Below are 13,285 nucleotides of genomic sequence, written 5' to 3'. Positions count from 1 at the left end.
TATTGTGATGAATGAGGACGCGGGTCAGAGGGCTCTGCACCCGGGACAGACGCCTCGTTTATCTCACCTCGGCAACCACTCCAGGGGAGCGCCTCAGGACGCTGTGTCACCCCAGCACTGAAAGTGGCAGCCCAGTGCTTGGTGCCCAGTCTCCAGGACAGGGACCCAGGTTGCTTCTGGGGCAAAGCACACGCCTGCCAATGCCTTTTGCTCTTCACTCGTCTCTGCATTTCCTGCTGAGCTGCCTGGGGTCAGCGTCACTCAAATGTCAGAAATAACTGAGCACACCCCCTCCCCAGTGAATTTTCCAAGAGCCAGGAGCTCAGCTGAGCCTCCAGGAACTGTGGGCCTGGCCTCTGCATGCAGTGGTAAGAATGGGGTCCTGGCGGCAGAGGGGTTGGAGCTGCTCAGCGAGGCTGCTTCCTGGGTCACCTGCAACTCCCAGAACAGTCAGTCCCCTGTTGGCGGCAAGGCTGGCACTGAGCAAAGTACCTGGGCCTCATGGGTCATGGGCTGATGGCACCAGGGAGCCTCTCCTTCCCCACCTGCTGGAGCTCCCGTTATGAGCTGCGTGGGTGCTTCCACCCACCCCGAGGGGCTCTAGGCCCCAACACTGTACACATCAGAAGAACCTTTGCTCGGCTAAGCAAGGTGACTGGGTTCAGCCAAAAGGCACCAGATCATGTGTCTAACAAGAGGACACTATATCCTCTACACCTGGAAGCAGGGCTCTCTCTGTGTATCAGAAGGGGAAACTGAGGCTTTAGGGTACGATGTACGTCACTGGGGCCCTGGTTAGTGAAGGGAGCCAAGGGGAGCCTGATGCAGAGTGGCTCTTTGATCAGAAGGAGATGGCAGCTAGCCTGGAGGATATCTCCCGCACATCCACAGGAACGGCTCGACATTTTTTTTCTGATGATAATACGTGTTCATACATACAAAGAAAGGCTCCTAGCTTCACTTAGCCTGTGGCAGCCTATGCCCCTCCCGAGGGCCTCTTATAGGCTGACCCCCCCACCCAGTGGGCCCGAATGAGCAAGCAGTTAGGAGAAGGGCCCCATGACCATGAACCCTGTGTGTGCACCCGCCTGCTGATGCTGCCACGGAGGGGCCAAGGCTGGGAGCAGCCGAGCGTAATCCCTGCCTCCGTCTGGCCTCCCATGCAAACCCGTCAGGGTCGGTACGCTTTCTCTGCAGTTCTGTAATGGGGAAGAGCTCCACTTTGATATCTTTCAAGTTACCTGAATGGAAACTATTTGTGCAGCATGAAATATTTATAAGGCTTTTCTCCAGACACGTATAGACTGTTTGAAGAAGCGATTAGGCCCTCTGCTTAGGTACCTCATCTCAGGCCGCTGTGCCTCTCCAGAAAGGGCCTTCCCCCATGAGCAACCATATCTGGACCCTGCTAGGAGGGTGAGAGCCAGATGAGAACAGCCCAGTGCTCGGTCTGCTGACCAGGAACTCATGCCAACCCCCTAGGCCAGACCTGCCCGGTCCCACCCAAGAGGTCAGCTCTGAAGAGCTCACCTGGGGCCCACTTGGGTCTGTTCCCTTCAGGGGAGTGATTTGTCTTGTCGCTGCCTTTCCCATCCACCCTGCCTCTGCCCAGCCTCTCCTCCACCCCGCCGCCCCAGGGCGCTGCTCCTCTCAGTGCCAACACATTGGTTCTGGTCTGTCTCTGCAGCCCAAGTTTGTAGCATGCCCGTGGTCTCTGGGTTCTGAGCGTCTCGGCTCGTTCACGGGCTGCATGCCAGTCACCCACCTATCAGAATAGGAGCCAGACCGACCTGCAGGGGCTCGCCTCACTGTTGCTGAGGGTGACCAAGCACTGAGCTCTAGCCCTGATGGCTGCTGCTCCCCATCCATGCTGCAAGCAAGGCCCCTGCGAAGCCCAGCTACAGGCGCAACAGGTAGAACAGCAGTCATGGCCTCAGGCCTTTGGGGACAGACTGATCTCCCTGGGGCGAGGACCTAAAGTTGCCAGAAGGACTTGCTTTGTGTCTTCTGTCACTGGGCGTCCTAACTGGGTGAGACCCCAGCAGGCAGGCCCCGCCTACAGCACTTGCTGGGATCAGTACTGTAGGGAGCTCCCAGCTCACTAGAGGGGACCCTAGGCCCAGGGTCTGAAAGCCTGTTCTCAGGGCTGCTGTGATCAGTATTCCTGAGCTTTAATGTGATAATCAACCTAATTCAATGCAAGAGCCAAACAAGAATCTGGAGTGCTTGCGTGGCTCAGTCTATCTGCCTTCCCGCTCAGGTCTTCATTCTAGAGTGCAGAGGTGGATCCCCTTGGTGTGGCGCTGGGCAGTGAATCTACTTTCTCTTTTCCCTCTGCCCTTCCCCACCACTTGCATGCTCTCTCAAATAAAGTTTTTTTTTAAATCTAAAAAAAAAAAAAAAGGATACAGAACACATGGGTGGCTTAGTCGGTTAAGTATCTGCCTTCAGCTCAGGTCATGATCCCAGGATCCTGGGATTGAGCCCCACATCAGGCTCCCTGCTCAGCAAGGGGTCTGCTTCTCCCTCTGCTTCTGCCCCTCCCCCTGTTGGGTGTTCTCTCCCTCTCTCTCTAATAAATAAAATCTTTAAAAAAAAAAAGATTAAAAAAGAATACATCTGAATGTTTCAGTAAGAAATACCGTGTCAGGTCCCTCTGCCACACTCAGATTAATAAACTACAACCTGGACCTTCAGGTTTGAAGAGAAAAAAAAGGACATTTCAAATTAATGTCGACTCTCTTTTAACAGAACGCTTTGCGTTGGATCTGTATCAACTAACAAAAACTCGATTTGTCCTTCTGTCAACTATATTAATTACCTTAACAAGTTTGTACATCCCGTTTCTATACATTTTTCTGCTGGAATTTTTACATGATTACGCAATGACGGTGTTTCCAGGGAAGCAGAGTGAGCGGGTGCAGCCGCAAGGTCCTGCCCGGAAGTGTGAGCACCACACCGCAGCCCTAGGTGTCTAGACCTCAGGCGGTTCCCCGCCACAAACCTGCAGGTGCCAGGAGCACGGTCATCTTGCAGCCCCACCCCAACCCCTCTGCTCAGCTCCCCGTGGGCTTGTCTCTGAGCGGTGGAATCAGCTTATCGAAACAAATTCCAACTGGAATGTTCGTGAAGAAACTGCACAGGGGGAAACCAATGGCAAGAAGGCGCAGGTCTGTGGAAGGACGAAAAGCATGGGACAAGGGCTCTGGTGGCGTACCTGGCCCTGTGGGTCCTCTTGGCCCCACAGACATCCCCAAAGTGCCCAAGCCCATCTTGGGAGAAGTGCAAACAAGCAGCGCAGCACGAGGCAGGAATCACCTCCTCCCAATCTCAGGCAGGCTCAGGTAGCTCCTAGAAGGTGCTGGTGAACTGAAGAGAGCTGCGAAAATGGCTATAAGCCGTGCTTTCCAAGGCAGGCACCGGTCAAGGACCTATCTACCACGGTCTCTGTCACAGCAAAGATGCTACCTGGCATTCTTACCAGGTGAACACACCAGATCATCAGCTCTGTTGCCCCAAACAGCAGCAGCCCTGAGAAGCAGAACAGTAGTACACTTTGAGCCAGTGCTGTCCCGTGTGGCCAGGAGGAGGCTGTGCCCTGTGGAGGGATGGGACTTCTAGTAGAGGCAAGTGGGCGGGCCCAGGAGGATCCCTCCCAAGACCTCACTCTTTGCCTTGGAGCCAAAATCCATGCTGCCAGGACTCTGGAGTGTGACCCACTCCCTGGTCCTAGGCTTCAGCTGCCAGCCCCAGGAGATGTCTTCTGACCCTCTCTAAGCAGAAAGAATAGACTAGAAAGAAGGAAATGGCTGTAAATCAGAAATGCCAAGTGTGGCCGCAGGGAAAGTCAGCATGTTAAGCCCACTCCTGCCTTGGAGGCAAAAAAGTCACAGAAGGTAATCCCCAGCCAAGCAGGGGCCGAGCGGACTTGCAGGGTTAGTCAGCACTTCCCTCCTAGCCCTGTACAGGGCTGCACGTGGGCGTGCAAAGAGGAGCGGAGTTCGTGGCCCTCTGCAGGAGGGGGCTGCTCTGCTGACCCAGCTGTCCCTCCTCACTGCCCGGGCTGGTGCAGGGGGCGGGGGGGGGGCCACCCTGCAGAGGACAGCATAAGCCAGGCCTGCCCCAGGGCAGTTTGTAGGACAAGCAGCAGCGGCAGGGGGGCAGCAGGAGGCCCCGGGGGGACACTGAGGCTGCAGAAGGCAGCATGCATACAGGCTCCCAGGGGGCTCGTGGTTTGACGATAAACCAAATCCTGAATGGGGCATGATTCACGACCTGGAAGGCGTGACTGGCAGGGCGTGGTTGGCGTGCGCTGGGCCTTACCTGCCACAGCTCCAGGCACATGGGCATGCCTGGCTTGGCATCGGCCTTCGGCTTCAGGGTGCACACTGACGTCTTGGATGGCATCTCCAGAATCTGAACCTGACAGTAAGAAAACAAGTTGATTTGGGCAGGCGCCAAGTCGAGCCTGTGCTATACAAACAAGAGACTTTTAAGGCGATTAGCCAAGGCTGCTGCGAGTTTCTGTCTGCTCCCCAGAGGAACCTGGGAGCCGAGCCTCCTAATTAGGCCGCACAGGCTCGTGGGTTCAGGCGCTGCTGGGCGTTGTGAAACTCACGTCATTCCTGAGTGACCGGCATGTCCCTCTCACCAGCATCACCACCTCTGGCCTTTCCTGATTTTACCTCTTCACTGAGCAGGGGGCTTGCTGGGCACTGACTCAGTTTACCCATCCTCCCGATCTCTGCCTCCTTCTCTTTCCTGATGTGGGCTTTCATGTGAACAACTCTGAACTATCTCAGGTGCATCAGATGGTTTACAGAAGTGCACGTGGGGGTGGGCACCATGGTGGCTCAGTCGGTTATATAGGCCTCTGCCTTCAGCTCAGGTCATGATTCCAGGGTCCTGAGATCGAGTCCCACATCAGGAATCCCTGCTCAGCAGGGAGCCTGCTTCTCCCTCTCCCTCTGCCTGCCACTCCCCCTGATGTGCTCTTTCTCTCTCTCACTGACAAATGAATGAATAATCTTAAAAAAAAAAAAAAAGAAAAAGAAAGAAAAGAAAAGAAAAAAAATGCACAAGGGACCCTTGGGGATCACCAGCAAGTCTAGGAAATGAACATGGTGTGCACCAAGGGGAACTGTGTTTGGGGCCTGGCTGGTCCCGACACCCTGCACCTCTATACTGGGTATCACAGTGGTGTTTTGTGTCACCTGAATGCAGGGGCAGGCCCTCCTGCGCCCGGGCTGGAAGATGGGCCTTTCTGGTCCACACAGCCAGGTCACATTCAGGCCTGTCCATCTGAGCTGGGCCAAGCTCTGCCCCACACCATCTGCAGGGGATAGCTGCAGCCACAAGGAGCAGGCTTGGGCACTAGAGCACTGTCGCCCAGAAACTGTCCCCCCCACCCCATCTGCATCCCTACTGCCTCATCTCCAGCAAAAAGGGACAAGGGCGCCCCCTCCTGTGGTCCTTGGAGGTAGAGGGGATTCCATGTGAAGCAGGCCTGCCACTCCATGATGGGGAGGCTCGACAGCCCTCGGGCCCCCTTGATGCCAGTGAGAGGGGCTGTGCTGACAGTGTGCAGCCACTATGAAGCTACATCGTCCCTCGCCAACAAGAGGACATCTTCTGGTGTGCAGATGAAGAGTCTGGGGCAGGGGCGGTGGGCGTTGAAGGGACAGCTGGCCTGCTGTCTCAGTCACCCAGTGAACTGGAGGCAGGTGGGTGTGAGCTGGGCTACTCTCACTAACCCACAGGGGAGAACCAGCCCAAGGCCTGAGATTAAGTGCTGAGTCCTCTCACGATCTGCTACCTGCACGCTGGGTCTGTCCGAGGGCACCCTGCAGGCAGGGTAGAAAGCCAGTGGCATGGTGGCCCGGGCCTCCCAGCTGCAGGCCTGCATGGGGGTGGCACACCCACAGGCTGAGGCTGTGGAGACCTTCTTGGCAGGGCTCTTCCCAGAGGCCCACGTAGTGTCCTCGGGGAGGGGCTCGCTGCAGAGTACGAACACGTCCCCACAAAGAGGCACACACCTATGTACGCACACACATACAGGCTCCCCCAGCGTCTGCGGGGCCTGCAGGATCAGTGTCCATACCAGCCCGCGCAGCCCTCACTGCCCACGAAAGAGACAGAAAAGACCCTCAGTGATGTGAGCGGTTGTTACTGTCGTCAAGTAAGAGGCTGCTAGAAGGAGCCCCTGGAACAGCAAAGATGGCTCAAGGAGGAGCTCTAGCAAAATAAAAAGACATGCAAGAAAAGTCACGTGGCAACCAAGACACAGCGGAACCAGAAGCCAGGTGAAAACCCAGGAGAAGGGGAGGGGGCTTTCGGAGCCTCTGTGTCCTTGGCAGTGAGTACCAGCGACTCAATTTCAGGCTTACTGTTTGAGAATCGGCTGTAGACATTGTGGGAAGCCTGTGGGCCCCAGCCAGGGCGCGCTCACCTGGGAGGCCAGATGCTCCATAGAACAGAGAAAGAACTGCTCCTCTGGGTCGGGACACCGACTAGCAAAGCTGCTAGCAGTGTGAGGGCAGAGGGAGAGGGAGAAGCAAGCTCCCTGCTGAATGTGGAGCCTCCTTAAGATTCTCTCTCTCAGAGCCAGTTAAGCATCTGCCTTCAGCTCAGGTCATCATCCCAGGGTCCTGAGATCAAGTCCCACATCGGGCTCCCTGCTCAGATGACAGCCTGCTTCTCCTTCTCCCTCTGCCTGCTGCTCTCCTTGCTTGTGCGGTCTTTCTATCAGTGAATAAATAAAATCCTTTAAAAAAATTTTAAAGAAATATGGGTGCCTGGGTGGCTCAGTTTGTTAAGCGTCTGCCTTTGGCTTGGATCAGGATCTCGGGGTCCTGGGATTGAGTCCCACATGGGGCTCCCTGCTCAGTGGACAGCCTGCTTCTCTCTCTCCCTCTGCCTCTGCCCACGACTCATGCTCTCTCTCTCAAATAAATAAATAAAATCTTTTAAAAAAATTAAAAAAATAAAAAGATTCTCTTTCTTTCCCTCTACCCCTCCTCCCACTAAAAAAAAAAAAAAATTTTAAGTATATTAAAAAAAAAAGATACTGACTGGGTAGTTGGGACCTGGGAGGAGAAGACCCTGATTGCTTACATGTGCTCATGAGGAGACGGATGCAAGAAGAAACAGAAGTCCCTGGACACACAGTCTGCATGGGCCCACACCCTGGATGGCCTGGTACAAGGGCACACAGGTATGGTGAGGGATGGCCTCTCCCAATCTGTGGGCCCAGGAAGATCCCTCTGTGGCAGTGAGGAGGGGTGTGAAGGCAAGGGACTCAGGTAGGGGTGAGTCACCCTGCAAGTCAGCTCGGGGAGGAGAGGGGGAAAACCAGGATAGCCCCAAAGCCTGAGCAAGACACTATGGGAGGAAGAGTGAGTGGCAGTACCCACAGCCACATCCTGGGTGTAGGAGAGCAAGGAGCCCAGGGCCCAAGGACCAGGGCAAGCCCAGGGGCCGTTGTGAGTCCGACAAAGGGCTCTGGGCTCTGGCAAGGGCCTGGATGCCTGCGCTCGGAGCCTCCTCCAGATACCAGTGTACTTTCCATCTGGCACTCAACTGCAACCTTAGTTTCCAGAAGGTAAAATGTTTGGTTTGGGCAAGCGTGGCCACCCAGACGGCCGAGCAGGGTGGCAGCATGTCCTCCCTGGGCATTGTCTGGGCATAGGCCAGCAATGCCTTTCCAAGCAGATTCCATCCAGGCAGATTCCAGGTGGGAACGTGGAAAACAATCATTTTCCCAGGATATCTGAGGTCCTTGGACTGGCTGCTCCTGAAAACCACAGGTGCCGCCCGCACTGGCAACGAGGGATCCAGCAAGCCAGTTAAAAACAACCTGGAACAGCACATTCTGGGTATCAGGGGCCAGACCCCGGGGGTGGGATGCGCAGCCAGGAAGGCCCAGAGAGGCTGAGAAGCAGAGGGCAGCACGGGGCATCCCCGCCTCAGTGGAGAGGGCTGGGCTCTACAGCGTGCAGCACAGAAGCGAGGCTTGGAACTGCCTGGCCCCGGCTGTCCGGGAGGAAGCACACCCCTCTCTTTTCACATTCATAAAACTTTTAACAGGTTTTTGGCAAATTGGCAAGAAAAGTGTATGTAGCTCCTAATTGGCGATTTAAGCTCAATCATGAACAAATAAATGCCTGTTCCTTTCTCATTATTTATGAACGGAATCTGCTTTAAGATAAACGAGTCTTCTTGGGTAGGGGCCAAACCTCGCTGCTGTGGGCATGGGGCCCCGTGTCCTTGCCCAGCGCCGCCTGCCGCACAGCCCCTTGGGGCCGGCAGGGAACACAGGGAGACATGGCCGTGGGTGGCAGACAGGAGGCTCCCTCTCCCTGCATGTGTGCACCCCCAGGCCCTCCCTGCCCCACGCTCAGAGCCCCTGGCGCCCCACACTCGGCCCAGACCCTGAGCGCCTATGCCCCCAACACTCAACAGGCCTGTCCGATTGCTTTTCCTGGGTTTCTTCTTCAATTTCCCTTCAGCTCCCCAAGTGCTGGCCCCTCCAGCCACACCCTCATCCTCCACCTTACCCTCCACCCTCGCTTCCCACCACCTGTTCCCCTTGGCGGACTCTGCCTCTTCTGCCTCTGGGGGTGTGGACACGCTGCCCAAACTGACCAGATCTCCATCACCAACCACTGCTGGCCACTTGGCCTGAGCTCCATCTGACAGTCACCTCCGAGGCTCCACCACGCCCACCTGGAGCCCCGTTCTCTGAGTTCCCCTCTCACTTGCACCCTCTGTTCTGCAATTACTACCCTAGTGCCAGCTTCCCCCAATCCTCAGCATTCCAGGTCTGGATCAAGGCCTCTCATGCCAGAACTCAGTTCAGCAACCCAAAAGGCTGCCCCTGATGCCCAGACTATCAGAAGGCCACGATTTCTCTCCCACCATCTCCTGCTGGCCTGCCCGAGACTCCCCACCATGCATGCCTGCTCCTAAGTCCTTTGAGGACCTCTCCAGGCAGTCTCTGCCCCTGCACTCCTGATGGTCTCAAGCCCCATGCCGTGCAGTACTGGGTACTGGGGCAGCAGCCAGACCAAGGCCCCTGGAGTTGCAGTCGGCACTCCATGGGGCTCCTGGGGCAGGCACAGCAATCCCCTAATAGGTGTTCAGGATGGGGAACCAAGTGCAAGCAGCTCGTGAAGCCAAGCACCAGGCAGGCTGGCACTCACCTCGTCACTACCTCTCCCCGGCACAGCCAGCATCCAGCGCTCCTGAGCCCCAGCGAGGACGGAGCTCCTGCAGAAGCCCATGCTCTCCAGGGCCACAGAGTCCACGATGGTGTTCCTGCCCTCTGCCAGGTCCCACAGGCGCAGCTTCAGGTCCCGGCCCTGACTGCCAAACCAAGAGAGAGGCCATGAGCCTCCAAGGTGAGCAGACCGGGTATCCCACCTGGACCAATACCAGCACGCTGGGGCCAGCCTGATGCTGAAGAAAGGCAGGGGACACCTTCCAGAGAGGGGCCCAGATGGTATGCATTACCTGGCTGAGGACACCTCAGCCAAGGAAGGGCTTTGTATCCAGGATGCCTGAGGCCTGACACCTTCATGGGCCATCCCACAGGGGCACCATCAACCATGTGCCAGTGAGCTTTGCGACACATGCCCCATGACCAGCCTCCCGGGCTCTTCCTGCCATTCCCCGTGCTGCCAAAGTGTGAGTTCACCCTCCTCCCTCCCTCTGTGAATTAACTGTGATGGCCCAGCAATCCCTCCCTCACGAGTTTTCCCAAATGAATTTAATTATTCACACAAAAGCCTGTACACAAACAGCAGCTCTGTTCCTAACTGCCCAAACTAAACGCGACTCTTCAGTATGAGGCTGGGGAACCAACCATGTGCCTCCACATCACTGAATTCCACTCAGTGACAAACAGGGACAAACTGTGACACGTGCTACAACCCATAGGAATATCGGATGCCTTCTGCTATGAGCCAAAAGGCCACCTACAGCATGATTCCCCTGCTGGCACTTTCTGGGACAGCATGACGGCAGGTGGGGGACTGGGGCTCCCGTCTACAGGGGGCAGCACAGAGGCTCTGCAGGGTGCTGACAGCCCTATGTGGCCCGGGGCGGGAGTGGGGGGGGGGCGCACCACCGTGATGGTGGCCATCATCAAGCCCACAGAACAAGCCACAAAGAGCAAACTTTAGTGTGTATAAGTTAAGGAAACAATCAGGGTGCTGGGCTCCCAAGATGGACTGCAGACAGAAAAATGTCTTGCACACTGTACCCAGGAGGAGGGCAGATAGCCAATCTGTGGAGTTCTGGAAAAGTGTGTTCACTCGAGTTAAAAGCAAATACTTTTACAGAGACATCAGACCGGAATGGGACTCCCACGCCCACCACCTCCTCCATTTACGAGACGCTATCCTACAGGAAGAATGGGTGTTCCCCCTCGCCTTCTGTTCTCTCTGTTTCCATCAGCTTGGATTTGCGTGTTCCTGTATTACTCAGTGGGCTGTCATCTACACTTCCCATTATTTATTTTTGTGCTCAAACCATCCCAGATTGGCCAGCGGGACCCCCTTTGAGCTGGCTCAGAGTCCTTCTGACACGTGTCCATCAGCAAGATATTCCAGACCCAGAATCATTTCTCCAAGGAATCCTTGTTCCCTCCAGTGCAGAGAGATATTTGCAAACCAAGGTCTGGGCGCTGGTGTGGTTATTGCTGTGGGGTGCCGCTGCCGCCAGGCCCTCTCAGCAGAGCCAGGAAATACACACACAGTCACACACACACCCACCTCTCACACACGCAAACGCTCACACACGCAAACACACCTCACATACCCCCCTCACCCACACACGCAAACACACATGCAAACACACCTCACACACACACGTAAACACACATGCAAACACACCTCACACACACACGCAAACACACATGCAAACACACCTCACACACACAGTCACACACAAACATACCTCAAACACACACAAGCACACCTCATGCACACATTCACACTCACAGACATACTTCACACACACACCTCACTCACACATGGAAACATAGCTCATACATACACACCCCTCACACACACACAGGCAAACACACTCACACACACAAGTATTTCTGTACCTATCTTTGGGTATATACTTTCAAAACTTCACAAGTTCATGCTGATGCCCCAAGGCTTCTTCCTCCCCTTCCTCCTCCTCAGGTGTGTGACTCCATTCTCTGACTGGGAGAGAGCTGCCTCCCATTTTCCTCAAGATATTCACTGCCACCCTCCACTGACAAACTTGGTTGCATGATGCAGCCAATCTCCCAACCTCCCCAGCCACCTCTGAGACCTTGCCCCCATCACCCTGGTTCTCTGCCCACTGGGCACGCTGCTCTCACACCTCTGCCTGGAAGCCACCCCGCACCATCCACTTCCTCAGCCGCCCGTGTCCCTGAACTTGGAGGGGAAATGAGGGAAGGGAGGATGGAACCACTGGCTATCCATATAGAAACAAAGAACGCACACCTCACCAACAGCCAATTCCAGCTGCAGTGTGGGCCAAAAAGGAACAGGAGGGAAGCTCCTGAGAAATCAGCTCTTCACGACCTGTTGCTAGAACTTCTTCACATGACACAGAAGCACCAGCCATAAGGGAAAGATGCAGCTCTGACCCCATTTAAATGGCTAACTTCCACTCATTGACACATCATAGAGTGAGAACTGTAGTCACTTTGTGGGAGCAGCACCTGGTGATATAAATATCAGCCACATCTAGAATATAAAAAAAACTCCTGTAACTCAATGAGAAAAAGGTAGTCAGTCTGCTAGAGAAATAGGGATTGAAGGGAGACTCTATCCCAGTGGCTAACGACTGCAGAAGAGGGCTGGCTCATTAAGTGGTCAGGAAAATGCAAATCAGGCTGTACCCAGAAAGCAGCGCGGGGGTGGGGGCGCTTGCACAGGGGGAAGCCTGGCACTTTCTGAGCCACCCAGCCACGTGCATACCCTGTGGCCGATGGCCCACCTCTGGGTCCAGGGTCCAATCCGCAGACACGCATGCACCGGGCGCCCGGAGACCCAGACTGGGGTCTTAATCCTTAAGCTTCTCAGCCCCAAGTGGATGACCCAGATCTCCACTGACAGTAGAATGAGCATTCACACACATCCAGTGGAACACCGCACAGGAAAATCCCACACAGTGCCCTACAGCTACACGCATCCACCGTGGAGCTCACAAAGTAGAGCTGAGCGGAAGCAGTCCCATACAAAGGAAGCTGTTCTGCATGGTGCCATTTTTGTAAGAAAAAAAAAAAAACAGACCTAACAAGTCTATGCTTTTTGGAGATCCATGTTCCAAATGGTAAGGCAAGAACAAGGGGCCAGGGGGCTGCCTCCTGAGGACGAGAATGGAGCCAGCGTCAGGGCTCTGCCTCTGACTTCAGTGGTTACCCAGGTGTCCACTCCGTGATAGTACAACAGTCTGCAAACTTGTTCTGTGCACTTTTCTGCAAGGGTGCTGTGGTCGCTATAGAAGAGGTAGGAAACAAACCCACCCAGGTGGCTGTAACTGGGCACAGGTGTGCCCTCGGGCCCCCAGCTTTCTGTCCTCCAGCCTCCCCTTGACATGAAAGCGTACCTTCCTTTCTCAAGAGCCACTTTGGAGAGACTTGGCTTCCAAACACAGCTGGGCGCCCAGCCTCTAGTGCAACGTAAACGCACCTGGGCATTCCAAGAACGTGCATGGTCTGCGCTGCAGACCTCCCGATCCACGGGCCCCTGCCTGGAGCATGGCTACCGCGGTGCCGTCCAGCTTGGAAAGAGGAAGGATCGACCATCCAACATTCACTCACAGGCTGCCCTTGCCGCTTGCCTCCCCATACAATGTCAGGCCAGCTTTCTTTCTTTCTTTCTTTCTTTTTTTAAAGATTTTATTTATTTATTTGACAGAGAGATCACAACTAGGCAGAGGCAGGTAGAGAGAGAGGGGGAAGCAGGCTCCCTGCAGAGCAGACAGCCCAATGCAGGGCTCCATCCCAGGACCCTGAGATCACGACCTGAGCCGAAGGCAGAGGCTTTAACCCACTGAGCCACCCAGGCGCCCCTCAGGCCAGCTTTCTGAGGGGCAGACCCCAGGGCTGGGGGTTCCCTGAGAACAGCCCAAGGCATCTGGGCCCTGGAGGAGCAGGAGGCGCCAAGGTTCCTAGGCCTTGGCTGAAAACACAGGAGGAATGTTTACAAGCAGCAGCATCCAGCTCAAGCGGTTCAGTGTGGTATTCGGACGCAGTGTCTATTCTAAGCATCAGGGAAAG

General features: G+C 55.4%; 1 protein-coding gene across 6 annotated transcripts in view; it reads right to left on the bottom strand.

The window, feature by feature from the left end:
* GNB1L (G protein subunit beta 1 like) overlaps positions 1-13,285 on the bottom strand; it is a 58,714-nt gene that overhangs the window by 16,374 nt on the left and 29,055 nt on the right. For all 6 annotated transcript variants that reach the window (XM_032875886.1, XM_032875887.1, XM_032875888.1 and 3 more), the window contains 2 exons: positions 9,201-9,363; positions 4,324-4,422 (listed from right to left, as the gene is read on the bottom strand). In XM_032875886.1, coding sequence (XP_032731777.1) covers positions 4,324-4,422; positions 9,201-9,363 — 262 coding nt within the window. The remainder of the gene's footprint in view (positions 1-4,323; positions 4,423-9,200; positions 9,364-13,285) is intronic.

This window comes from Lontra canadensis, unplaced genomic scaffold, assembly GCF_010015895.1.
Source record: "Lontra canadensis isolate GAN:19392208 unplaced genomic scaffold, GSC_riverotter_1.0 scaffold57, whole genome shotgun sequence".
Lineage (NCBI taxonomy): Eukaryota > Metazoa > Chordata > Mammalia > Carnivora > Mustelidae > Lontra > Lontra canadensis.
Note: the sequence above shows the minus strand (reverse complement) of the source record. Positions and strands in the feature narration are given on the sequence as shown.